The sequence below is a fragment of the Rhea americana genome, unplaced genomic scaffold (genome assembly GCF_003343005.1).
Source record: "Rhea americana isolate MKP2758 unplaced genomic scaffold, rheAme1 scaffold_274, whole genome shotgun sequence".
NCBI lineage: Eukaryota > Metazoa > Chordata > Aves > Rheiformes > Rheidae > Rhea > Rhea americana.
Window position 1 is genome coordinate 210,909 of NW_028186395.1, and position 27,732 is coordinate 238,640.

The 27,732-nt window shown below is 55.0% G+C and overlaps 1 protein-coding gene across 1 annotated transcript; it reads right to left on the reverse strand.

The window, feature by feature from the left end:
- Positions 1-568: 568 nt before the first annotated feature.
- MLXIPL (MLX interacting protein like) lies at positions 569-26,820 on the reverse strand. The gene is made up of 17 exons (XM_085308396.1): positions 26,522-26,820; positions 16,846-16,952; positions 16,568-16,650; positions 16,192-16,281; positions 15,147-15,191; positions 14,629-14,827; positions 14,040-14,120; positions 7,896-8,092; positions 7,220-7,817; positions 6,408-6,481; positions 5,647-5,824; positions 4,569-4,681; positions 4,241-4,360; positions 3,660-3,787; positions 3,138-3,261; positions 1,461-1,590; positions 569-981 (listed from the first exon to the last, which is right to left on the reverse strand). Exons 1-17 carry the CDS (start codon positions 26,818-26,820, stop codon positions 860-862), a joined length of 2,688 nt encoding a protein of 895 aa, XP_085164522.1. The 3' UTR covers positions 569-859.
- Positions 26,821-27,732: the final 912 nt, after the last annotated feature.

A 27,732-nucleotide genomic window follows, 5' to 3' on the forward strand; every position in this document is an offset into this window, starting at 1 on the left:
GGCGGCGGAGGCTGTCATGGCGCCTGCCGCCTGCGCGCCGCGCCCCGCCCCTGGCCGCAGCCTGCCCGCGACCGGGCCGGCCCGGCCTTTCTGGGCCTTCCGCAGCTCTGCGCTTGGCCAGCGACTGGCTCGCCCGTGCCCGTGTCCGCGCTTTGCCCAGCTCTGTCSCAACCCCTGCCCTGCCCAGGCGCTGCCCCACCTGGTTCCGGCCCGAGGACTGGCCCTGCCCAGCCCTATTCTGCCCCCCCTCCCCGACGCACACCCCGGGGCTTCGGCTGGGTGCTCTGCGCTCGCCCTGGCTGCAGCCTGCCTGCCACAGGTGCGGTGCCGCAGGCTTGCCCAGCCGCAGCCTGCCACGCTGGGCCGTCCCGGGAAGAACCAGGCCAACGTGCAAGCAGAGCAAGTCCTTTATCACACAGGGACAGCAGCACAGCCTGGCCCACCACCAGCACCTCCCAGGTGGAGCGAGGCAGGTCACAGCGTCGCTGAGGAAGCTTTGTGGCTCCACACAGAGTCCGGCCRCTTGGGTGCTGCCCGCGCTGCTGTCCGAGCGAACCCCCCGAGGGTAGCCCTCAGAAACACATGCAGCGCAGACAGCAGCCCCACCTCTGTGGCTTGCTGGGTACCAGCTCCAGGACAGGACTCTTGAAGCCTGCGTCTGCAGGAGAGGGTAGCCCACATCCTCCCCCACCCAGCTCCCACCAGTCACTGTCTGGTGCCTCCAGCGCAGCCCCATGCCATGGAGGCATTCTTGTCTTCCTGGGCCTCCTCTGCTCAGTGGTGGTGTGAGTGCTCATCTTGCAGRACCCAGGGCCTTGCCAAGGCCCTTCCCACTGGGAAGATACCTCACCATGGGCAGCTAGGAGGAGCTGGTGCTGTGGCCTGTTCCCGTCACTGCCTGTGTCGCCTGCTCAGGGACACAAGTCGGGTCACTCAGGATGGAGGTGGAAATGCTAAGCTGGCGGAGAGAGCTCAGAACAGCTGGGGAGAGAAACATGGGACTCATTAGCTTCTTTCACCCACCACAACTGGCAGACTACCTTCAGGGTTCAGGGCCCCGTCAGCATGCCCCRTGCTGCAAAGTGCTGGAAAGGGCCTGGCTTTACCTTTCCCCAAGGGAGATGGCTCTTCTCTTCCCTGCTCTCAGCCCTGCCATCGCCCCTGGGACTGCGTGACTGCTCCCTGCTGCATGCATCCGACAGAGGGTGAACAGAAACCCACCCTGAGGGGCTTTGGAGAGGGCTTAACTCTGCCCAGCCAGGGCATGGAAAAGTGTTGCCCCACATGTCCTGCAGGTGCTTCTCTCCCGATTGGCTGAGGCAGTGTCCAGCACAAACCCCACTTTTCCCCAGGACATTCCTATCCTTGTGCCATTCTGATTTTCCAGAAGCAGGCAATCTGTGCCACTGGGCCAACCTGGCCTCTTCGGCATGGCCAAAGAGAGGAATAAGGCTACCTACTGGGCCGAAGAGCCGGGAGGGAGCAGTGCTGGTCCAGCCAGGCAAGAGATGTTTGAGTGAGGCTCTCCATGCTGGCTGTGGAGACCATGCCATTGAAAGACTCGAAGAGGGGCCTGATGATGATGCTAAACTGGTAGGAGCAGAGGAGTTAAGGATCAGCCTCATCAAGGTCACCATCTTCTCACCCCTTTTCCTGCTGGCTCCTGGTGCAGTCAGCACCATCCTACAGACATCAGGACCAACTTTCTTGGCTCCCTGCTGCAGACCAGAGGCTGATAGCTGCCTTCACAGAATCACAGAATTACAGAATGGGTAAAGATGGAAGGGACCTCTGGACATCATCTAGTCCAACCTCTTTGCTCAAGCAGGGTCACGTAGAGCRTGTTAGAGTTGCATCCAGGTGGGTTTTGAATATCTCCAGAGAAGGAGACACCATAACCTCTCTGGGCAACCTGTTCCAGTGCTCTTTCTTGACACAGCACCACATTAGGCACCAGGCTGTACTGCTGTGGGGCAAAAGAAACATGAACACCTGTAGGACCCAACTGGGAAGCAGGAAAGTGCCCACACTGGGATCCTTAATTCCCTCCCCCCCTGCCATTTGGGTAAGATGCTGCAGCATAAGGGGCTCAGGCATGTGGCCATATGTCCAAGGGGCACCCGAGGGGACCCTGGGACTAGCCTGGAGGCCTGCACCATACAGCCAAGGGCGAGTAGAGGGAAAGGTATGTAACTGCATTGTAGCTGAAGTTGTCAGGAATAGGTAATTAAACACAGGACAGCTTTTCTGGATCAGATCAAAGAGGCAGCTAGCCAGAATCATCCACAAGWGCCTAGGAGCAGAGCAGGGTACAAACAGGTATCTTTCTTTGGGTACTCGCAGCCTCCAGGTCTCACCTCTGGGGATTGCTGTGCCATGGGTGACTTCTGTGTATTTAGTAATCCACAACAGATGCCTCTGCTGTGAACTTGTCCACTTCTCCTGGAGCCCATATCAGCTTTCATATCCTCAGTGTCCTGTGGAAGGAGCAACATAGCTCCCCCAAATTTTATGTGAGGAACTTGCTTTGACCCTGTTCTCTGCAGTGGGTTCTGTCTATGTCTCTGCCACTTGTGGTTTTGTAGACCTCACAGTCATCTCTTCACAGGCTCAAGGCCCCATGTGTCTAATTGCTGCTCGTGTGGATGCTGGTCTAGCCCTTTGTCCATCCCTGTCTCTTGGTCTCCTCCATCTTTTTCACCATGCAGAGCCCAGAACTGCCATGGGCCATGGAAACTCAGGAATGCTACACTGGCTAAGGAGGCTGTATAATCACATCCGCAGGTTTGTTTCTCTTCTTTTCCTAATCTGTTTTGATGGCTGCTGGCATCTCAGAGCCAGGTCATATGTCACCAGGAGCTCTCCCCTGCATGGCAACGGTCAGCTCAGCCCTACTGGTGATTTCTCTCTGAGGACTGACCATTTACTCCTATTCTCTGTTCCCCTGTAACAGGAACTTCTTCTTGCCCATGGCTTCTCAGTGTGTTCCTAGCATGTGCCATTGACTGAGAAATGGTTCTCAGAGCCCCTGGAGCTGGAGGTGTCTCACACAACTGGGGAAGAGTGGGCAGACCAGGGGACCCCAGAGCTCAGTGGAGGGGGAAGAGCAAGGAGCAAATGTTGGCCACAAAGGATACAATCCAGAACTTCCAGTTCTGCAGTGTGGAGGAGCGGACGTACTCGTCAAACATGTTGCGCATCTGGTCAAAGCGCTGACGTGTAATGGGCACCCCAGTGGCGGGCAGCTGCTCCTGGCACAGGCTGTGGGAATGCAAGAGGGGTGCCACAAGAGGGTCTGGTGCGTTCAGAAGGCTGTGAGCTGAGGGGAGCTGCCTCAGTGCAGAGAGGCTCTGGTTGGACATGCAGCTCTCAGCAGCGCTTAGCATCTCTGAGCATTTTGAACAGGCAGTTGAGCCAGAGCATCTGGTTCCCCAGAYAGCTGTGAGGCACACATCCATAATCCAGTCCTGCACCTTGCTGCCTCTTGACTGTGACCCCAAAACAAGGGTTGAGGGGACAGAGTCAAATGAAGGTACTGCTTCTGTGGGAGATGTTCAAGAGACCTGCTATGGCCTCCCTGGCATGGTTCCTCATGCTGCCCGTCCATCTCCACCCAAGCAATAGCTCCTCCCCACCTCCTCCCAACCATGCCTCCCTACTTGATCGAGCCATTGAGATCCTCGATCTGCTCCCGCAGCCGTTGTGCCTCCTCCTGTAGGGCTGCCCGCTCCTGCTGCAGCTTGCAGATGTATTCTGCTGTCTTCTGCAAGGTGGTGGCCTTGCTGACCTGTGGAGTAGTAGGGGGTGAGATGGCAAAGGGAACCCCAGCAGTAGGCAGGACATGGGGCATCCTGTGCAGAGATATGGGCAAAGGGCTTGTGCAGGCTCCAGCCAAGGGTGGAGGTGGAAGGAGCCAGGGGGGTCTGGTAGCACAGTGTGCCTCTGGTCAGCTGCCAAGTCTTGGCATTGCTTCGAAGACAATCTCAAATCACTGCCGCAAGACTCCACAAGCCCAGCGTGGGCCAATGGCCCCCTGCACTACTGCTGGCGGGGACCTGCTGCCTCCTCCCAGCCCTGCTGGCTGCCCCACAGGGTGGCAGTGTAGGGCAGGAGGGGTGCAAGAATGGCAGTTGGAGCCCTGCATGCTGGTGCAGACTGGGACACATGGTCTGCTGGTAACAAGGCTTGTCCTTGTGTGCCCAGGGTTAGCCAGCCAGCCCACACAGCCTTGTACACTCACCTTGATGCTGGGCTGGGCACTCAGCGTGCTCACCAGGCTGTGCAGTGTGTCGAAGCCCAGCTTGATGTTGAAACGTCTTTTCTGCTCAGCGGAGATATGTGTGATGCGACGGCTTTCCATCTGTAGGCAACGACAGAGTCAGGCACCTCCTGGCAGGGGACAATGTGGATGGTTTTGGTGCCTCCCACGACATCGGTGATGGGCTGGCCCAGCGTTCACAGCAAGGGAGTGGCAATAGATGGGGGTGAATTTGGGGGTCAGTAGAGAAGGGAATTGCACAAATTGCAGGTCCCCTCCACACAGAGGGCAGTGCAGGTTCCTGCCTTACCTTGTTGGACTCAGGCCTGCCCCGGCGGGGAGCTTGGTGATGCAGTGAGGTGCCAGGGCTCAGCCCTCCAGTGGGTCCTGAGGAGGTCTGGCTGGGCTTGGGCCAGTCACTGCCTAGAAAATGAAACAAGATGATCTGGGGAGACCGTTAGCAGCAGCATTCCCTTTTGATGGTGGCTAGTGCCTGGGTCCCTGTGATCAGCAGAGGGGAGCACTCTGCACCGCTAATCCTGGCTTAGGGGTAGCCAACCCTCCTCAGCTGATGGAGGCTCTTGTCTACCATCCAACTACTTAATGCCTTTTCTCATCCCATTCCACCCAGGAAATCACACTCATTTTTACAAATTGCTCAGAAAATGAGAACATTTGGGGCATGACATTTTGAATTTCCAGTGTTTCTGAGGGCAGAAATTACCAGGGGAGTGTCCTGGGGGCTGAAAGGCTGTAGTCTGCAATGACAAAGTGAAATTGAAAATGAGACAAGAGCCTGATTTCCAGCCTACATGCTGGTTCCTGTGAGTGAAAGGAGGGTGTTTCCCACTCAAAAACCAAGCTCAGGATTTTTAAAACCACAGCCTGACATTTTACTCCTTTTTTGTCTTTTCCTGCTTCTGTTTTGCCTGTGAAGAATGAACCAGGTGAAGGGGCTGTGCCTACACCCTCAGTTTGGTAATTGTAAAAGAAATCATCCATACTCAGTTTGGTAATTGTAAGTGACTAGAATTGAAGCTGAAAGGAAACATTCCCACAGACAATTTGCATTTGGTCCAAACTCTTCCTGCAGCAGATGGAGTTTCACAGTGTGCTGCGCATGCAGCCACCTAGGACAGTCCCAGACCCATGRCCAGCCCTACATGAAGGGGCTTGTGGGGCTCCTGGCCCTAGCAGTGAACCAAGCAAGCATCCATGGCCCTTGATGCTGGCTGTGTGGGGGCTACCACAGGGTCCCAGGTCAGGAGTGCAGGGCTGCCTGCCTCCTGAGGATCCTTGGAGTGCTGCTCTGCCATGGGCCTCCTGGTATGCATTACTGCAGAGCCAGGTGGGCCATGCCCTTGGTCTGAGAGTGRCCCCAGACTCACCGCAGGCCAATGTCGGGGAAAGCCGCTCCGCTTTGGGGACCAGCAGCGGGCCTGGCTGGGTGCCCACCAGTGGGCTCAGCACAGCCTGGGAAGAGCTGGAGCCGGGAGCCAGTCCTGGGCTCAGCTGGGCCGTTCTGGWCAGGAAGGCAGAAGGGACGTCGGAGACACCACTGTGCTGCTGAGAGAAGGCAGAAGAAGCAAGAGGTTGGAGGTGGGGGAGAGGGGGAGGTCCAGTGCCACGTGCGCACAAGGAACTGGACCTTTCCCCAAAGCAGAGAGCCCCTTTGGTTGGTCCATGCCTGGGGACTGACAGCTGGACACCCGCAACAGAACTGGGAAGGAGGACGTGAAGCCTCATTTGTGTGAGGATTTGATATATGGTCCCACTCAGCCCCTGAGTGGCATGAGCAGCCCCCCATGCCTGCTGCTGCAAGGCTCCATAACCCCCAGGAGGGCATCTCCAAGGAGAAGATCCCTGAAAGTGGGATGTTCYCCAGTTCTGCCCAGTTTCTTTTACCTGAGAAGACACTTAAGTGACTCCCTTCCAGCCTTGCTCAGCCTCTGCCAAGCCTTTCCTGGCACTCTGGCCACATGCCCCCTCCTTTGCCACATGCCTGTCCAGCCCCATTCTGCAAAGGCGACCCAAGAGAGTCCCATTCCCCCCCATTATAAGGTGGCTGTACCCCTGCCTCAGCAACCAGGAGGGCACTTCTCAACCTGAGAGGGCAATTTCCAACCTGAGAGGGCAGGTGAGTGCTTACCGGGGAGGCAGGTGATGAGGGCACGAGCCCAGCGCTGTGTGTATGCGGGGCATCCAGGGCTGGCTCCTGTTTTGCTGCAAAAGGGCAGGGAGCAGAAGCAGATTGCTGCATGGTGGTACTGGTACTTGGGTCACCTTTTCATACCCCACAGGGACAACCAGCTCCAAGTATCAGTGTTGTTACCGCCCCTTCGCTGCTTGCCTTGTGGATGCCCAAGCCTTAGGGAGATTGAAACTATGCCTTTCTCCTCTGCAACGGGTATGTCCTCACACRGGACCTTTGGTGCAGGTGAGGATTCTGGGCCTTTCCTCAGCAGACGGTGACCAAGCATGGGTCTGCATATGACAAGCCTCTGTGGAGCCTGTCACATTGCATATGCTAGCCCTGGGTCAAAGAGGGGATACTATCAGCCTCTCAGCCTGTCTGGGCTGTGGACACCAGGCCAATGACACGCAGGACTTTGCAGCAATGTCTCTGGCCAAGYTCCACGTCTGGCTGGGCCCTCTCTCCCTTCACAGAGGAGCTGCCGTGCTGTACCCAGGGGAACAGTGCGGAGATATTTATCTAGGTCTGTTGCTGTTTCTGGGTTCCTGTTGCTGTTTGGCACTGACTGTCCATTCCCTGCCTCACTGAGGGACACTCATTCACAGGACCAGCCATGAGCCCTGGCCAACATCCCTCATGTCYTCTTCCAAAGGAGGAAGCTGGGGTCTGGCCCTCTCCCTTTGTCCCATAGCCCAGCCRTGTCATGCTGCACCTCTCCCCCTCTCCCCACCACCTGCACACCCCATCTCCCTTCATGGCAGGGTTACCTGTAGTCAGCAGCTGAGTCAGGCAGGGATTGGGCACAACCAAGTGTGGTGGCATGGGGGACCCTTGGGGTCTCTTCACCTTGGTGCTGCTGGACTTYGCCTTTGGCCGGCTGCCCCCAGTCAAGGACAGCCCTTTGGACACTGCAAACCTGGGGCTGCTCAGCACCATGTGGGGCAGGTGCGGGGGGCTGGCCAGGGCTGGGTATCCTGGAGGCATCAGGTCCATGGTGTAGCCAATGCCAGGGGCATGCTGAGCAAAGCATGGCGTGGAGAGTGGAGAGGCTGAGTGGGAGATGAGCGAGGAGCCCGGAGAGCTGGGGTAAGGGAACTTGGAGCATGGGACAGAGGCAGGGGGGTAATGGGGATCCTGGCCCAACAGTGGCGTGCTGGAGGATGGGCTTGGGGTGGMGTAGGGGGAGCTGAATGGCTCCATGCCGAGGCACTTGCTGGGAAATGCATACTGGAGCAAGGGCTTGTGTTTGAGTTCAGGGCTGAGGCTGCCAGGTGCCCTGCCAGGCGAGTCAGAGGCTGGTGGAGGCAGGGGAAATTCGGAGCTGAGGAAGGCACCATGGAGGCCAAGCTCGGATGTGCTACTGGCCTGTGAGAGAGACAGGGGTTATGAGAGGTGGCTTAGGTACTGGGGCAGCCGTGGGCTGTGGGCTGGAGCTCTGCTCACCTGGAGGAGGCTGCTGGGTGGGAGTGGGGCATCGGGGCTGGCGGGCAGCCCCCTTGGCCCGATCAGGGCACTGGCAGGGTTGGTAGGCAGGGCACCCCCACTGCCATACAGGGGCTCAGCCATGGGCATGAAGCAGGGTGGCTCCTGGTAGCCCAGTTGCATCTGTGAAGGCAGTGGCCGGTGGCTAGTGAAAATATCTGCAGAGCAAAGTGGAGATACATTGATACATGGTAGAAAAACTCGGAAACCACAGTCTGGGCATACAAGTCAGCATGGCTGGAAACCATGTAAGTGTCCTGCTTTGGTGAGAGCCCCAGAGCCAGTACTGCAGCTGGGACCAGAGCCCCTCTGCTGGGGCCAGCATGCCTGTGGTCCTCAGGGTACTCAGGGTTACACAGTGGTCCCAGTGCTGTGCTGACAGAGGGAATGTGCCACCAGGCATTGCTTGCTCATCCACGCAGCTCCTGTATCCACTGCAGACAGCCAGTGGGAAGGGCTGTGGGTGCCAAGGCTGCTTCAAGCCTGCTGATGTCCTTCACCCTGCACCTTGAGCCATTCATGGAGATGTGGGTGACAAACCCTGGGGCAGGCCAGAGGGGAGTCATACCCAGTGTCCAGCACTGGCAGAGCTTTGCTAGTCCTGTGCTCACCTTGTGGGGCTGTGGCAGTTTCTGTATCTGTGGACAGATTTGGTGGTGGTGTTGTGAAATGCTGGAGTTTCACATGCCAAGAGGGAAGAGCCAGTCCACATGCTTGGGGCCAGCCTTGCCACATGCAGAGGGACAGGAAACCCGCCCCTGCGCCCAGGGACACCACCCGGGCGGGTGGGGACCCCATCCCCAATGCGCTCCCACCCAGCGGAGGGCTGCSTGCTCTACTGGATGAGGCTGCTCCCAGTGGTGTTCGTGGCCTTCTGGCTCCCTCTTGAACCAGCCACTGACCTTTCACGGGGATCARTCCACCCAGGCTGCAGCTGTGGGGGCAGCCTTGAGGCTGTGTCTGGGGTAACTGAGAGGACCAGGTCACGCTGGCCCTGAGCCAGGGGGGACAGTCCCGCTGGGGCCAGTGCTAGGCTGGAGCATTCACTTACCCTGCCAGCACTGCCTCCCCTACCCTGCTCTGTCTTGCGTGCAGCCTGTGGCTAACCACATCCCATAGCCTTCCCGAAGCCGAGCCCCGTGACCCTGCCACGACTCCCTCTCCCTTCCTGTCCCCTTTCCACAACCCTACTCTTTCCGCAGGCTCAGACGCCACAGCAAAAAGTGCTGGCCTGACACTTTGGCCAGCCACCTCCCTGATGAAACAAGCTTCCCCAAGCACGTCAGACGCCCCCCCCCAACACACTTCGGCACAGCACTGGAGCTGCTGCTGTCCATGCTAGCAGTGGGGACAGGTCGCCATAGCAAGGGCCTCTCTCCAAGGCGCTGTGTCACCCACTGCCTTGGGGTCCCTTGAGATGGATCCTCTGTTGAGGACAYGTGGGGATGACTGTGGAGATGGGATGGGGCTGCCAGGTGTGCCTGGAGGGTATTTCCCCGCATGATGGAATGGGAGCACTAGCTGGGTTTGCAGGCTGTGCACAAGGCATGGCAACATGCCTGATAGCTCTTGGCAGGGGGGGGTCTCCGTCTGAGCGGCCACCCTGGGACAGGAGCACTTGGGCAGAGAGCACTGGGGCTGTCCCTCTGTATGCCAGTATGCCAGTCCATATAGACTGCATGAACATCTCTGCCTCCAGGCAGCTTGCGGTTCTGTGTGCCCACCCGCAGCAAGTGCAATGCCCAGGCTGGCTTTGCTTCCTCAGCCATGTTCTGGGCACTAGCAGGGCTGCAAGGACTCTGCTCTCCCATGAAGCTCTGGCACACAGGCTCCAATGCCCAAGAGCGTCCTGAATGGGAGATGCAAAACTTCTTGGCCTAAGAYCCTTCTGAACCTATGCCAGAGCGACAAATGTGCCAATAGCAGGAGAAGCAATGGAGCTGAGAGCAGCAATGAGCCTGGGGAGCCTGGTGCTGCCATGCAACACAGTACACYGCTGGCCTAGCATAACACCAGTACAACATGGGGTAGTGTCGCTGCTGAGCTGCCCCATTCAGCCCTGAGACTTCTCCGTCTGCTGTCCAGGCAGGAGTCGCAGCACGCGTGCCCTATCTGGGGCAAGGTGTTTGGATCCATACCACAGCAGCTTACAGGCATCAGTGAGCCCTCGTGAGAAGCTGCACTGACACCCTGCTTCTTCTCAGCCCTAGGTTAGGGGCTGTGGTAAGACAGAAGATTGGCTGTTGCCTTCACCAGCCTAGTGCTGCTGTACTGGAAATGTTCTCCAAGCTGCTAGGAGCCTCGTCAGCCCCACTGCCCTTCCCACTGGCCACAGTACATCCTCCTCCTTGGAGCTGAGCTCTGCCTGCTCCCGGTGTCACCTGGACCAGATACAGGGAATGGCCAGGAGCAGGACAGAGCTATCCTCTGCCCCTCAGCATGGGGTGCAGCACTGGCAGGCAGGATCTCAGCCCTCCCCAGGGTAGAGTGCCCAATTCACCTCAGATGTCCCTGCCTTTTATTGTGCCCACATCAGGCTGTCTCCAGGCTTAGGACCAGCCAGCTGAGATCCTGCCACCAGCACTGAAGCTCTGCATGTATTTATAGGCGTTTCTGGTGCTCAGCTCTGCAGATTCGATTCCTCTTGTGCTTCTGACTAATGCTGCAAGGATGGATAGTGGGTGCTGCCAAGAGCAGTGCCTGAGAGCGCCTGGGCACCCTCTCCTCCCCTTCTCCTGCCCTTTTCCCATGCTAGAGCTCTTGCCCACATTCCTCTCTACTGTCACATCACCCCAACCCACTCCCAAGCCGCACAGTATGGCCGGAGTGGGCCAGCACTCCAGGTGAGAAGAGCCTGTGCTGTTGGCACACAAGGTCTGCAACATCTAGTGCAAACCTGAGGCCACTTTCCAGAGGGAACTGGAGTACAGAGCCCATTCCCAAACCTAGGACCCTCTGGTGTTGCCCAGGGGCTCTGGGAGAGCCCTGCAGCGCTAAGGGTGCCATGCTGACCCATGGCTGGCCTGCCTGGACCCGAGAGCCCCAATGCCCGGAGCATGTCCTACCTGGAGCACGGTGCCAGTAGCACTCGGACACCAGGCTGGGCTGTTCCCTGGCCTCTGCCATCAGGACTTCTCCATCTGGCCCACGCTGCTCTCTGGCACTTGCTGAGGACGCAAGGTGGTTCCTCATTTGGGGATTGGTTTGCACTCGCTGACTGACAGGCACCAAGTGCTGTGACAGCCACCACACACAGTGACAGACTAAGTGACCCTGTAGGAGGCCTGGGGCCCTGGTTCTACTCTGTTTGCCTTGCCCATGAGATGTGCGGACTCAGCTCACAGGCCTTTTAATACTGTTGAGGTGCTGACCCCACAGGCTTACACCATGATGCTCCGCACCCAGGCAGCTGGGTGGGATCCTCACTCCTGAGTCACAAGAGGCCATCGCGCATGCTGCTAGAAAAAGCAGCTTCAACCCCCAAAGTTGGGGCCAGCTGGAGCCCATGGGTCTAACACCCATAGGTCTGGCACCCAGTGCCTAGCCTTCATAAGCAGAGTCCCCTCCCTGGAAAGGGGCCTCTGTTGTCCTCTCCCTACTCATTCCACAGGCCTGCACTCAAAGCCACAGCCCCATGCACCCTGATTGCACTGCCCTTCACATTGTGCAGATACACCTAACAACACACGGCTGGCACTGCCTGAAGCAAGGTGTATACACACACACCTCTGCTCCATTACCTCTGCCCCAAGTGCACCCCCGTGCACTTCCCAGGGCACACTCAYGTCCTGTCACCCTGCTGACGCTCACATTACTTGTACACACAGATGCTATCTGGTCTATATACTCTCAAAGGTGAAGATGAGCAGCTCTGTGCAAAGTACCAGGAAATGACAGGTGCTGGACAAAATTTTACCCATGTGCATTGCCTTGAAGTATGCCTAGTGTGGTGCTGTGCTGCCCCGTGGCACTTGAACCTCTCTCCAGCCAGGCATACAGCAAGCCACAGATGATGTGCTGTCTCTGACCCACCTGGTCTCAGGACCCTCCTTAGACCAGTGGACCCCAGATTCAGAGCCTATGGCAGAAAATGGAAGGGAGGGTTTCCTGCAATTTAGGAACTTGCAGTGAGACCCATCCTGATTCCAGGCAACATGCCAGAGCAAAATGTAGTCCTTTTCTCCAGGAAAAAAAAAAAGGATTTAGCTGCTCATGGAAACATATCTGTCCAGATGGGCACCACAGTGCCCTTTGCCACCTCCTTCTGATGACCATGAGGCAGCCTGTGCCATGCTGGGACCCCAGGGCAGCATGGACTGCAATTAGGCCCACATGGAGAGGTGCTGTGGGCTCAGTCCTGACACCACCACCACTGCCACTACTTGGAAGAGGAAGAGGACTTCAGCAGCTTCCCAGTGCCATGAGGGGCCTTCTGGAGGAAAGGACATTTGTGAAATAACATTTTGTCTCATTTGAAGCTGTCCCACCTCTCAGTTACTGATGTCCATGAGGGGCACCTGGAGACAGGGAGCAAAGGGCAAGCAGTGGGAACAGAGCCTGTTCCCCAGCAAGGCTTGTCCCACTCTGGTCTCTGGAGGGAAAGAGTTGGGATAGGCTGGTGATGGCCTTCCCACTGTATCCATTCAGAGGCTAGCATGTAGTGCTGGCTGAGGGCATCCTTTCACCTGGCCTGACACATCAGGCTTTTTGCCTGCCCCCTGCTCTCTATCAGCATCTGGTCTTGCATCACCCTGCAGCCATATGGTGCAAGCACACTTGTTTCCTTCAGCAGAGGGAAGTGGGAAGTGGAGCCTGGCCTTGGAGCTCCAGCAGGCCATGGCCAGGCTCAGCTCACAGGGTGCTCAGAGATGCACAGARCTTAAACAAGGGCTCCAGAGACACTAGTGCCACCCGAGGCTGATGGCTACMCAGGAGAACTCAGCCTGACAGACCAGATCTGTTCCCACCCTGCAAAGTGTCCCCAGGCCACCAGCTCCTGCACAGCCAAAGGCAGAAGAGTTCATCCTTGATGCAGYGTATGCCAGTGGTGCCTGGCCCTGGTCCACAAGGGCACTGCACAGCACAGCCAGGACTGCGATGCATCCTGGCTGACTCAATGGAGTTCATAGGCACTGTGTGGCTATGGTGGACACATGAGGGCTGACTTTCAATGAGGGGACACTAGGACTGGAAGGACATTGCAATTTGTGCCCCCTGCTACCACCAGGATATCCCTGGGCCGCCAGACACCAGCATGGCCACATAGTGTGGTGCTGGTATCTGCTCTCCTTCCCTCTGATAGTCCTGTTGCTCCTAGTTCCCTGCTCCTTTTGCACACTCCCTCCATGCTGAGCTCTCCCTGCACCAGCCCCGATAATACTGTAGGCTATGAGTAGCCTGTCTGCCCTGTGTTGCAGGCAGACCCTGCACAGTAGTACTGATGGCAGCCCCATTGGAGGATGCTGCCACTGCCTGCTTCCCTGGGTCCCTCTCAGCCTGACTTGGAACCAGTGCCAGATTCCTCTCTTGTGGCCAGGTTGATAGAGTCAGTGCCTTGCCCCCAAGGGATGGCCCCAATACTGGCCAGCACTGGGGTCTCAGCTCCAAGCCAGCCCCTTGGGGTTACCTGCTGGTTGGAATCAGCCAGTATGGTACAGGTGTGTGTGATGAGGACAAGGGACACAGCAGAACAGAATGTGGTCTCTCTAGAGGTTTCCTCTTTCTTGTGAGGATAGTCGTCCTTCCTGTGTCTGTAGCCAAAACTAGGTGGTTTCACACTCCTGGAAAGAYCCTCTGTTTGGAGAAATTCCCTTCCACAGCTTCTGGCCAGGTCCTTCCTGACCTTCCATGGCTCTGCCCTGGGCACAGCTGGGTACATAGCACAGTCCCTGCCCTACAGCCTGACACAGAACCATGGCCCATATATTTGGCTTTTTTCAATGCTGGTGGGTGTTCAGTGCTTTCTGGCTGCCCCAGCAACTGCTGCTAGGACTCTGCTGCTGCCTTGGCATCCCTCTGCCTCCCCACTTCTGCCTGCTGTGGGGGTCAGAGCACAGTGGGCTGTCTGCAGCTGGGACCCTGCATCACATCCAGGCTGGTTCCTACCTGAGATCTCCATGATATCATCCAGGCTGGGCTGCAGGGGTGCCAAGTCCGGTTGGATCATATCAGCATTCCCAGTATAAGCTGCAAGAAGGCAGAACTGCAGCCTTAGGGCCTGACCACTGTGCTCATATGGCCCCCTCCTCTCAGCACTCATCCCAGCTCTCCCATCATGCCTGCCTCATTGCCACCACCTTCCCAGGCATCCTAGCATCACACCAYATCCGAGCACCCTGCCCTACCACAGCACAAGGGCAGGGGAGGGGGTGCCCACTCTGGGGAGTCTCAGCCTCCAGGGCCATCCAGTCCCCAGCATCCTGCCTCTCAGCACATCAGGGGCTTCATCCAGGGCTGAGAACCACAGGGAGCAGCTGATCCTGGCAAAAGACTTCCCTGGGACCACAGGGAGGCCTGATGCAGAGGAACCCTCCTGGATCAGGCTGGCAAGGGACAGCAAACAGAAGCTCATATCCAAAGGACACAGACAGTAGCTCCTCAGGGGCTAAGCCAATAGGAAGCAATGTCTGCACTGGAGTTGTCTGTCTGAACCTTGTCCTCCACCTCAGGAAAGAGCATGGTCTGGGGCACCTACCATCCTCTGGGAGTGCCTGGTGGGCACTAGGCGTCTGTGTCATGGTGAAGAGGGTGTCAGAGATGTCTGAGAGGAAGCTGTCCAAGTCAAAGTGCTGCCTACCCCCCGAGTCCTCTTCCTCATCCCCAAGCAGCATGGGCACCACATTGCAGAAGAGCTGGTTGCACCATTTCTCTGTTGGCCTCCAGACATCCTCATCCTGCACAAGACAGTTAGCAAAGGATCCCAGTAGGCATCTCTTGTGAGCAGGGCCCACACCTTGTTCCCTGGCCTCTCTCCCTGGGTGGCTCCTGCACTCTTTGCTGTATTTATCAACCCAGAACTTCAAGGCTTGTGTGTTGCTCTCTTGGAACAGAGAACCTGGCATTCAAAGTGCTTCTGTTCAGCAGGCCACCATACCCATTGGGGGGTTTTATGCCCTGGGTCTTTTGCCCCCCCTTCTTCCAAACTGCCCAGTGCAGGGATCGATATTGTGTCCCACTCCCTGCCTCCATGGAGCGCTTCCCGAGGGGACTCACCTGTTTTGGGCTGGAGAGCTCTCCCTCCCGGCTAGACTTTCGGAGCTGGAAGGAGAACACAGTATGTTATCCTTAACTGGGGCTGGCACCCCCAGGAGCAGGGTGGTGCTAGAGGCAGAGCAGGGGATRGCAGGGCTCAGGACAGGGGTTCCTGGGGAGCTCTGCAAGGAAGAGCCTCGACCCTGCCCTCGTGCCCCTTGGTCACTTACTCTGAGTGTGGAGGATCGCACTCACTGCCCGCTCTAGGGTCTGGCTGAGATCACCATGAGTTTGCATTTGCCTTTATTTTACAGAGCTTAGGCCTCTCCCATGATGCCAATGACCAAGCTGCTGTTATGCTGGAGGGAGCCCAGTGTAATGGTGCACACAGTGTGGAAACTGCCAGCACCCTGTCCTGGCTCATAGCACCCTGGGCTTTATCAGGCCTGAGCAGGCAGTCAGGGAGGAGGCTGGCATCATGCTCCACCCCACATGTCGTGTGGCCAAGAGCCATGGAGATGTTCGTGTGACCACTAGATGGCAGGCCTGGAAAGCGGGCACTCGTCTGGGGTCACCATGGGCCAGCCTAGGCCTGCCTGGCAGCAGATGTTGGTAGAGTGAGCCATGGGTGCCAGCTACAGCCCAACAAATCCCAGCCCAGCAGGATAGCCATGGGCGAACTACGTGCACCATGGGTACGCTGCCAGTCCCAGCCCGGTAAGCCCCAGCCCAATACATGAGCTGCTAATCACAGCCTGGCAAACCCTAGCCCCAGATGATGCCACAGGCAAGGCAGGGTCATCCTGGACTGCACTGCAAGACTGCACACCACAGCTCTGCACATTGCTGACACTGGGGTCTCTGCAGAGCTCTCCTCCACCAACAGGTGTGTCGGCACGGCACAGGCCCTGAAAGGAGCCTCCTACATCAGCCGAGAACCTGCTATGGCCAGTTCCAGGTCAGCCTGCTTCTTGCAGTTATGACTGCTGTCTTGGATGCCCTTACCAGCCCATCACACCACTGCCACTACCATGGAGGAGACAGCAGCAGGGGCAGTGCCACTTACCCGCTTCTTGTAGTAAATCCTCCACTTGTGGTACTCCCTCATCACCACCTCGATGCGGCGCTTCCAATATTTGCCTTCAAGTACGACAGCCTGATGGTGGCAGGATGACAAAGGGGTCACAGTTAAGAGGCACCCCCAGGCCCATGCCCTCCCAGCATGAGAGCCCTACAGCTAGCCCTCCAACCTGCTCCTGGCCAGTTACTCCCACGAACTCACAGCCAAGGCTGATTTCCTTGGGCCACTTCAGAAACACTTCCCTGGCAAATACAGCAAGTGTTGTGAGCTGGGTGGCTCTCCTTCCTGTGGTGGCCCCATTTCCCACCCATGCACTCAGACCTTTCCCTAACCTGTAGGGCTGCAAGGGCCCTTATGTTACCTCTGGTTTTCGGTGCTCATCAGCTTCTGACCCCTCCAGGGGCGTGACAAAGCCACACATGAGGTTCTTCCTCCGTTCCACATCTGCCCAAGGGAAAACACAGTCAGACTTTACTCACATCTCCCTGTCCGCACAGGGAAGGATGTCTGGGCATACAGCCCAGCACCTTTCCTGGTCCTGCCTGAGGCTCCACTGCCCCAGTACCTGCTTCTTTCCCACACAGTATCACCCAACATTCAGTAAGAGGAAGGACCCAGGGTCTAGGATCTCATACTCACACTGGATGTACCATGCTCTCCAGATAGCATTGTTGAGACGTATTTTATCCCGGCAAAGCAGCCGCAGTCCCTTGAAATTCTTCCACTTTGGAGACACCAGCTTCCCACTAAAACACCAAGCAAAGGAGAGGCTGAGGGGGATAATCCCAGAGCCCTGCTGGTCAGGGGCCTCATGAGGATGAACCTACTGTGCCTTGAGGCAGACCCACAGCCTCCAGCCAGGTGGTAAGTCCAAAGCAGCCAGACAGCTCTTCTGCACACCTCAGTCACACACTGCCTGCCTGGTGCATTCATGGCAGTTGAATCTGAGAGTACTCTTGAGCTCCTGTTCACTCTCTAAGAGTAGCACAGATGTAAATGGGGAGCTTCATAAACCCACAAGAGGCCTCCTAAGCCCCTGGGATTAAAGTACAGCATATGGAAGCATTGATTCATTGAAACTCGAAATATATGGTTGTGACAAGAGACCCTGCAGCCTTCAATGAGTGCCAGCTACATCCTGGCACCAGCTAGGGTGGGAAGGGAAGTTGCAAAGCCATCCAAGATGCCAGCAACGTATACTGCTGTAGCTCTTGCCACATCATGACATTTGGGCAGACATTCCTTTTAACTCCAGGAAAGATTAAGAGAGGGATAGTGTAGAGGTTATTACATCTGCTTTACATGCTGAAGGTCCTGGGTTCAAGCCCCAGTGACCCAGCACCAGGAAATCTTTGAGAGGTTGGACTGGATGATCTGCAGAGGTCCCTTACAAACTTACTGATTCTGTGAAAGACTTGGAGAGGTTGCCTTCAGCAGAGTAGCCAGGTGCAGGCATCAGGATGAGCAGGGAAAGGGGTTTGGGTGGGTCTTAGGAAAGGCAGGATGACAAGCCGGAGGCCATTAACAAATRCTTACCTCTGCCCAAAACAGGAGCAGTGATCCAGACCCTTTCTGCCTCCAGCTAAGCACTGCACTGGATGCCCCTTTTTGCCCTCCCAATCTGCTCACCCCACTGCAAAACTTGCTCCTTCAGCAAAGAGCAGGCTCACATTCCTCATCCCCAGCTGCTCCAGCCCAGGCCCTGCTCCCTCTTTCGTTTCCAGGCTCCCTGAGGCAGCAATGTTTGTTTTACAGCTTGTTGTGGTGGTAGTGATGTCCTTAATGGAGTCGGCAATGCTGGCAGGCTCATTTCACTAATCCACCCACAATACTAATTTCCTTCTACCCGATAGACACGTCATCCTCACATGCATGCAGCAGTACTGCACAGAGGGCTCGCAAGGGTCTTTCTGCTCAAGGAGCTCTGTAGAGGAAGCTGTGATCCTTCTGCCTTATCATGTGGCACTTGACACTGCAAGCAGCCTCCTTGGCCCTGTCCTGTTGGTACTCTCCTTCCTGTTATTGGTTTGGGGTCCTTTCTACCTCTCCCCATAAGCCCAGCTGGCTGACACTGCTCTCCCACCCTCCAGAGCTTGTCTTATGGAGGAGCTGATCTTGGCTTTACTCACTGGTGCAATGAAGGGACCCTTAGAGAGCAGGCTGGGGGCTGAACAGCATCTCTCCATGGAGAAATCTGGCATAATCTAGGTCCAGACTGCCAGCACAAGCACACAGAGCACAAAGCATGGGTAAGGCCACAACTGCACTTCTTCCTACCCCTATTGTGCCAGAAATTTTTCCCTTTGAGTCACAGGTGCTGCTAGAGGTCCCATGGGTTCCCTCTACATGCAGGGAGGGAAAAAGATAGAGGCTGAACTGAGCACAGGGGTGCCATATTTCTCCACTGCCAATATCTGCTCAGCTGCTCCCAACAGACCCTGCTGGCAATGTGATGGAAGGATGTCATCCCAGCATGTTCTTGCGGAAATACTGTGGGAACAGAGTTGGGCCCAGCACTAAGCGGCAGCATGCTTGCTTGTCCAAACATTTAAAACCTCCTTCATGCACCCTCTAACAAAGACTCAGGGCCTGGCCTGTCTTGAACGCTATTTTCCCTCATGCAGCATAACGGAGTCCTGTATCACATGTCCTCCCACAAGCAGGGCTCTCTCCCTTGGTCACTAGGTGCTAATGAGCTCTGCAAGGACTGCCATGCAGCAGACTGGGGCCAGTCAAGCAGAGCCAACGCTTCCCTCTGGAGCTGATCAGGTACTCCTCTCTCCCCACGGCTACAGCTGAAGCCCTGAAGACACTCTTGCCCTGCTCCATGGTGCAGGGAGGGAGCGGCTAGCAAGGCAGTGTGCCGTCCTTGACACTGCAGCAAGATATTGCCAAGAGGCAGCAGTATCTGCAGAAAGATCTCAGCTGCTGGAGGAAAGCGTGCTGGGCAGGGAGCCAGGGGCAGACAGGCAAAGAGAACACTGCCATCTGGTCCTGCTGGGGCTGTGCAAAGGAGCAGGGACCACTGAGATGCCCTCCAACTTCAGAGCCTGGTGGAGGAGCACGCGGGAGTGGTCTTACCCGCTGGAGTGGAAGGGGCCAGTCTCCCCCAGGAGAACCAAATTTGCTGGCTGCTCACTCAGCCCAGGCCCTCTGCACCCTCAACACAGTGAGAATGCCAACAACAGTGGCGGTCACAGGGTCTGCTGTGGGCTCCTCAAACCATGGAGTGAGATGTCCTGCACAAATTGTGACAAGCCCAAATCCTGTCTGAGAAAGGGGCAGGTGCAGCTGGAGGGCCAGGGTCCATAGAGGCCTTCTCCACACAGGTGGCACAGGGCCCTGCATCCCCAGGGTGCACGGGATCCCAYTGCTGCAGGTGGCCCACAAGGGCTTGGGGAAGATCTCGACATCTGCGGCTCCAGCCTACAGAGAGTTAAGGACTTGGCTACACACCGGCAACTCCACTATCACCAGGGAGTTTGAACTTTCCCCAGTGGCACAAGGCAAACAGTGTGGTGGTGCCAAGCAGCTGAGCCAATGGAAGGGCCGGGTTTCTTAGGCATGTGGCCAAATCCTGCTGGTCAAGGCTATGCAGCCACGCTCTGTGCTAATGGCTCCCCTGTGCGCTGCCAGGGAGCTTAGAGGCGCAGCCCGAGCCCCAGGTCCAGGTCAGGCACCTTGGGCTAGGCCGTGGCTGTGGAGCCACCCGGAGGCACGAGGAGCTGGGGCGGGGGGGAGATGCCATAGGGCCTGGGTGATAACAGCTTTTTTTTTTTTCTCCCGTTAATAAACCCGGTCRTTTTTTGAGCTTATCAGGCTGATCTTTGCTCCCTAATTTGCCTTTAAAATGGCCCCACCCTTTCCTGAAGCAGTTCCCTGGGGAGATGGATGCCAACGCCACCGCAAGGGCCGTTACAGATGCCCCGTGGGCCGCAGCACAGGCACAGGCGTCAACTCCGTCGCTAGGATGGAGGACCGGAGGGGATGCAGCTGCCGCTGCCCAGCAGGGACGCGGCAGCCCCCCTGGCTGACTGCAGTGGCCCGTCGTGGCAGCGCTGGGCCTCCAGCCACACCGGGCCTCYGGCCAGGCCGGACATGGCAGCGCCCCGCTCGGAGGCACAGAGGGGAAGGGGCAGAGCCGATCGCTGCAGCAGCAGGTGTGGGTCACTCACAGAGTCCCCAGTGGGGCGGGGGGGGGCACCCAACATGGGGGCAGTAGGGCAGCAGGAGAGGTGCTGGTGGGGTGTCCCCATAGCAGGGGACCAGCCCCCCAGGACAGGCCACCCTAGGCACTGGGGTAGACTGGGGCCACCTCTCTGATCAGGTGATCGCAGGGCGATCCTCAGGCCCCAGCACCCACGTGGCCTGCATGGGCACGGGCCACGATGAGAAGGAGGGAGGGGAGCTGGCATGGGGACCCACGGAAGCAGGAAAAGAGATCCCACGGCCTGCAAAGTGACTTCAGTGAGCCGGGGCGAGGTGGAAATGGGGTTCAGCCCACCACCGAACAGTCCAAAGCAGTTCAGGACTGAGTCAGTTTCAGCTGGTAGCACCTATTTTCTCAGTGATTCATTTTGTCTGTCCAGATGTTGTGGCACCTACTTTCACTGCAAAATGAGTATTTCGTCCTCTGTAAATGCTAAGGGTGACAGAGGAGGAATGACTTGTGAGATACAGGGCTGCACAAGGGGAAACAGGCTGAAGCAAGATGGGCAAAGCTAGGCGGAAAATCCTCCTGCTGCTACGAGGCTGTGATGAACAGCCTTAACCTTCCCAAGTGTGCAAATACTGCAGCCAGGAGCAGGGTCCCCCCACGGAGCTGTCAGAGTCCTCCTCGTTCCCTAGACTGCAGGGAAAGAGCTGGCTCCAAATGCACTGCAAAATGACAGCTTTCCCTGGAATGTCTAAAATCTCATGCTGAATTTCTCACAAATTTTTGCAGAAAAATCATGTTTTTTTTTTCTTGGATTTTTACATTTTAAGTCCAAAATCTGGAATAGAAAGTTAAAAATGTAACCATAGTTTTCTGGGGAAATGCCAAAAAGCATTTGGTGTTCAAATCAGGCTTGGTCATGAAAAGTGTCCATACTATTTGAATGAACTCTTTTCTTTACTGTGTTGTATTGATGAAAAAAAAGTTCCGCCAGCTCTACTGTTTACTGTGTTCTTTTCTGGGAGGTACAAGCTCTGCTCTGGCAGGCACTACAGTGGAGGTCGGTAAGTATCGGGTATTACCCGGTCGGGAGTATCGGGTAATTTGGGTGTACGTTGTGAGAAAGGCATTAAGGGACTGTACTTGGGATTAGCTATGGATGCGCTCTGTGTATCTCTTCTGCGTAGGAGAGCATATGTCCGTAACTCTTCCCTCTTCAGCAGCCATTTACCCCAGTGCACAGAAAGCATGGAATGCCCCAGATGAGCAGGGAAGTCATCTAAATCTTCTGGCAAATAATTGTCTGGGAAGCTGAATAGCTGTGCGTCAAGCTAGCAGTACCTCCTCAAAGCCTAACCACCACGTATTTTGGTGATCTCTAGAAGTATGTCCCCACTCCGCTTCAGTAAGAGAAGAGACTTGCACACAAGCCCAGCTTCTCTTCGCAGTCTTCGAATAGGAACAGCTTCAATATCCTCAGGGCATGACAGAGAAAACTCACGCAGCTCCGCACCGCAGTGTGCATGGGCTGGCCTCACCTGGCTTAGCCCTTGCACAAGCCTTTCCCCTCTCCCCTCTGCAAAGGCACATGTTATGCAGTCAGGTTCCCAGGCCCACTGAGATCTGTGGACCACCCGAGCTGGAGCTGTCATTGACACTCCGCCCTCTCCCCTACGTCTAGAGCCCTACTTCCTTACAGCTAGGGCATATGAGACAGTCTTTGGTCTGGGTAAGACCAAAGTCTCATCAAACGGAGGAGCGAGAGCCAGCAAACACAGGATATGGTCAAATCTGTGCAAGTTAATTCCAGCCAGTCTGAACTAGTTTATAGAAATGCAAGCTCCATGGATGTGCACTGTGTCACGCTAGTGACTTGAGGCTGCATGATTTCCCTGGACTGCCCAGGCAAGTGCAATCTGGTCATGAGAAGCAAAAGGGGAGAGGACAGCTCAATGTGTTTGTCACTGGCGTTTCTGCCTGTGCTGATGCTGAGTGCTTTCTGCTGCTGTGCATAGATGTTTAAGGCATTGTGAATTAAAGAAGCAATTAAAGAATACGGCAGCAATTTCACTTTGTGTAGGATAACCTCAGAAGCTATCAGCCTGCCAGAAGGATGAGTTAATAGTGGATTGGCATGCAAGTGTATAATTAAAGCCCATCTTGTTGTAAATCATGTGAGGATGACCAAGTTAACACTCCAAGTCGCTTCCCAGTCTGATGTCCCTAAATGCTAAATCTCCACTCTTGGTACTTACAGGGAAGTTATTCCAGAACATACTCTTGAAAAAACTGCAGAAAGGTTTTTCTAAAGACATGTGCAAGATAGGATGACATGTGTCTTTGCAATTCCCATCTGTGTCTAATTTTTCTCCTTTTGAGAGTGCAGCTCCCCAGGATTAGTTAGCCATCTAATGATTCCCTGTGACAGTATTACAAGGACCTGATGGCAATGTGTGTGAACCCAGGAGAGTAGCCCCATGAGGTGGGACCTGGGGAGTGACACTCTGAGAGAGGGGGGAAAAGGAGCTTGCTGAGATATCAAGTCTGTGCCAAGGCCCAGAGTAAATAGCTCTGGAAAAAAAACTCAGGTCCATATGCTAAGGTTCTGGGGGGAACCTGGGGATGCGCAGTGTGCTGGAGGGAAGTCCACTTAAAGGAGCTGTGAGAAATGATCCCTTCCCTAAGGAAGGAATTCAAGAAGTATAGAAGATTGCAAGAGAGTATGGAGTGGAAGGGTACGATTAGCTCTGGCAGAACAGCTCCTGGAAGGACAGCAATATCCTAGAAAATGGGTACAAAGGGTTTGGGAAATGCTTCTTTCCTATATCCCACACAAGGAGGCAGACCTTGGCAGGGGGAGCTGTCACTCTTTGAGGGATCTGAAGAAAAATCATCGTTAGAAATAAGCCTTGATATAGAGAGGGAATGTTTATTTCTCAGCAAGAAGATGACAAATGGTTTGACCCACAGAAGGGAAGAGTGGGTAATATGACTGAGACAGGACTGGCGTAAAGGGCTGTGAAGTGTGGCAGAGGAATACTGGAGGAGGGAGCTGAAAGACTGTCCAGCTATAGTCATTAAAGTGGTGACACATTTGCCTTTGAAATGGTGTGAGCCAGGCTTTGGACAACAAGAAAGGGGTACGCAGCAACAGCCAGAGTTCGGCCAGCAGGTCAGGAGAAGTGATTGTTTCCTTCTATTCAGCACTGGTAAGGTAATGTCTAGATATTATGCCCATATTTGTCCCACCATAATACAAGAGAGATGTCCACAAACTACAGTAATTCCAGTGAAGTCTAGTAAGACTGGTGGGGGACTGGTGAATATGACATACACAAAGAGGCTGAGAAAGCTGGATTTTTTCAGCCTGAAGAAGAGAAAGTAAAGAGAGGATCTACTTACTACCAAAAGAGGTACAGTACAAAGATGCGCTGAGAACGAWCAAGAGTTAATGGAGACAAGCTAGAACACAGGAAATTCTCATTAGAGCTGTGGAGGACACTTTTCCCTGTGAGAGTGGTGCAGCCTTGGGACAGGGCCCAGAGGCAACAGGGTCTCCATCCTTCATCTCCTTCAGACTTCGACAGGACACGGCCCTGAGCAACTTGATCTGGCTTTGGAGTTAGCCCTGTCTTGTGCAGGGGTTGATCTAGAGACTCCGGACATGCCTCCCTACCTGTGCATTTCTACAGTGTCTACTTCGTTAAGTTGTTACTTTACAATGTAACTATGCCTGCTGCTTCTGTGGTGGGTGCACCCCTAAAGATTGGATGATAGTGGCTGATCACTCCAGCTGAGGTAGTGTGCCACACCAACACCCTGGAACCTGGGCTTGGAGGGAGGGTGCGGAATGCCAAACCATGCAGAGAAATGTCTAATCAGCTAAGACCAAAGGTGCAGGTCAGCTAAATATTTTTTAAGCTATTTTTACCTTGTGAAACCTCGCTCCAGTTGCTGCTTGCCAGTCCACCAAAAATGTATTAGCAAAGATGCCATTGGCTTCTAAAGGGAGAAAACAAATGCTTGAGCAGCAGCTAGATAGCACAGTAGTTAGTACTACAACCATCTGCAGCCAGGGTCTGATCCCAGCTGTGGAGAAGCATATCCAGGGCTGCATCATACCTTCATCAATGCTTCTTGTAATCCTGTTTTTAAGGTGCTGGCAAACTGCAAAGTGTTTTGATGAGAGCTGGAGAAGGGCAGTATGCGAGAATGGGAGCATCTCCAGAATGCATATGAACTGCGTATGAAGTTTGGGGAATATCTAATGTTAAAATTTCCCTGGGTGGGTCCCATGTCCTGCAGTGACCCTGGCACTATGGCAGACCATGAACTTCTTCCAAAGGTGCTGAGCAAGACCTTGCCTTGCACCGAGATAGCCAGGAGACATCTCTAGTGCTCTGTCCTCCAAGATGGCCATCAGCTGTGGCACTGTGCTTTGCTGCTGGTGGAGATCCCCTTCACTGATGACTACTGTTCAGCTGTGGTTGCAGTTTATTATGGTGCTGGGCTTGAGGCTGGTATGCACACTATTGTCCTCAGTGCAGGAGGGATGTGAAGCCCAGAAGCAGTCTGATAGAGAGATCTGGTGGGATGGAGCCCTATCTGCAGTGTAAGGGGCAGTCTGGCAGCATGCCACCCTTCCAGACYACTCCCAAAGCACTTGCACCTCAGGTGCTGGGGTTTCCTCTTACTAATGTATCCAGGCCCAATGGAAGCTCTCAGGAGTCAACAGCTAGAACACTGTTGGACAGAACAGTGTCTGCCCCTCTAGCCTATGCAGCAAGACTCAGAGTAGGGCAAGAAAAGTGGGACTAAGAGAGYGAAACTATCAGTGCCTTATTGTGACCTATGTGTAGCACTTAGTGATGATGTGCCTGACAGTGTCAGTCTCCTGAAGGATTCACAGTCCTCAGCTGGGTCACTGAAGCTTACCATATTCCTGCTTAGCACCAGGCTCCTCACCAATGCCATAGAGAAAAGTTGTGCCTGACTGACTGTGAGCAAATCATTCAGTCTATTATGCAGATGCATGGCTATGGGCCAAAAATACACAGCTATGTGGCAACTAGTACCCTGTAGAGTGTTGTCCCAGCAGCCAGCGGCACTGGCACTGCTCTGAGAGTGTTCACATATTCCATTGCTTGGAGCTCTCTCCCAGGGACTTCAAGGCATACCTTGTTGAGGCTAACAATCGAATGAAAATCTGCAAGGGACCAAGAGTTGGACAACATTCCAAGGCTGTTTTGCTCAAATTTCCTTTTCCTGGGGTATYAGTAGACATCATCGGTCCACAACTTTACTTGAATGTTTAAGGAACGCTGTGCAAATAGTTTTGCACTGAGACCAGTACAGTAAGTTGCCCTGATGCTAAGCCTGAGAAAGCTCAGGGCCTTGGGGCCTTGATAAAAATGGGGTGCTATGTCCAAGAATATGAATCAAGGCTCTAAGAGACATGATGTGGATTCTCCTACTGTCATTGAGGAGCTGTGTGTGGAATGAGCAGGTACTCAGCTCCTTGGGCTTTCAGGAGATGTCTATGGATGATTTGTGTGGATGGGGGGAACACAGTGTGAGAAGGTGACTGTGTACAGGAGGAAGGGGGCAAGATTTTATGAGGCCCTGGACAAAACCTCTTGAAGTCCTCCAGCCATTAAATGCTGCTATGCATCCTGGAACAACCTTGGTAAGTGTGGGCAGAGCTGAGAATGGGAAAGCAGGACTCCTGGGCTGGATTGCCAAAGACTGAGAGTAACTTTTTATGTTGACTGGACATAGGTCACTACTACTTGACAGAGCATGTAGGGCCTGGCCATGAGGGTGCTACAACTGAGTGCAATAATGGTAGATCTTCTGGGAAGCCAAAGGGTTGGTTAAGCTATATATTAAGAGAGGAGGAACTTCTCAACTTGCGCCCTAGTGGACTCCCCAGCAAAATCTCTTTCTTCATGAAACCTCCCAGGATGGACTTTCTTGAGTAGAATTCACATCCCAACCCAAAGGACAGGAAGATGATATCAGGTTGCAGTTAGCAACAGGTTCCTAGAGACTGAATTAGCCCAGACAGCCCAGCTTTCCCAGCATGCTGGACTCATGCTTTTAAAGAGCTATAGGGATCTATGTGAAATGTGTGCTGGATACAAGGGCTCTCAGACTCACCTGTACTCCAGGCTCATGCACTCGAAGAGCCGGGTCAGAGTCGGGTCGATGCTTCGGGGATCAGAGGGTTCGGGCTCAGTGCGGTGGTGACGGCGCCGAGGTAGCGAGTCGCTGTGCGGAGATGACACCATGAAGTGGCCGCTATGAATGACCTGGGAACAGTTCTGCAAGCCAGCACCAGTTTCCGCACTGCCCACGGCTGGGTCCTCAGAGTCGGAGTCAGAGTCGGAGTCTGGGCCTGGTCGAATCTGGGGCTCTGGGAAGGATCCTGAGAGCCCTACCTGAGCTCCAGACATCATGCTATACCTGTTAAAGGAGCAGATAACTGTCAGGAAGCCCTTATCAGTCTGCCTGGGCACTGTGGTTCATATCCTACTTGCTTCTGAGCCCTACAGATGCTGTATTAGCATAGAGCACATGCTACTGTCCTCATCAGTATATATGAATATATGAACACCACACCTCCTCTTTAGAGTTTCTTTGCCCCACCCCTGTCCTGGCTGACACTGGCACTGTCTCTTCCACGCTTAGTGTTTAAGCTTTCGGTTTGCTGGGGAAGCTCTCAGCAAGTCCTATTTATAGTGGTGGCCTGGGTGATCCCGCCCATGGTGCACCGTCAGCCAGGACACTGTGCCTGGGCCACAGGCCTGGCCAGGCAGTTGAACTCCGCGCTGCAGTCCCCAGTCTTGCAAAGCGTCCGATTGCTCCAGCTTTTATTTCCCCAGCAAAGGCTGGGCGCTCAGGGAGGAAGGGCTCTAGATTTTGCTGTGTCCCACCCTCACCAGCAAGGCAGCCGCTGGGATTTGCTGGCAGGCRGAGCACGCAGTCATCTCTGTTTACCCTGGCTTAAAAGCTACTCCCAGTGCGCCGGTGGGGGAGAGGAATACTTGGTATTTACCTAGCACCTCTGCCCTAATGTATCTCCCCGCACTTCCAAGGGAACAAATATAGATTAAAAGACACAAACAGGTGAAATTATAGCAACGGGCATCCAGCTCAGCACAAAGCACACTGAGTCACTGAGCCGTGCAGTGAAGCTGTGAAACAGTGAGGCAAAAGTCTGCTCTGAAGAGAGCACTCTGACTGAGTGGGAAAGGAGATGCAAACATAGCTTGCAAGATCCAGAGGGGGCAATGCAGACTTGAGGTTGAGTGGAATTTATGCATTTTACAGGCATGTAGCCCTTAAAAAAAAACCTCCCTTCGCCTCCA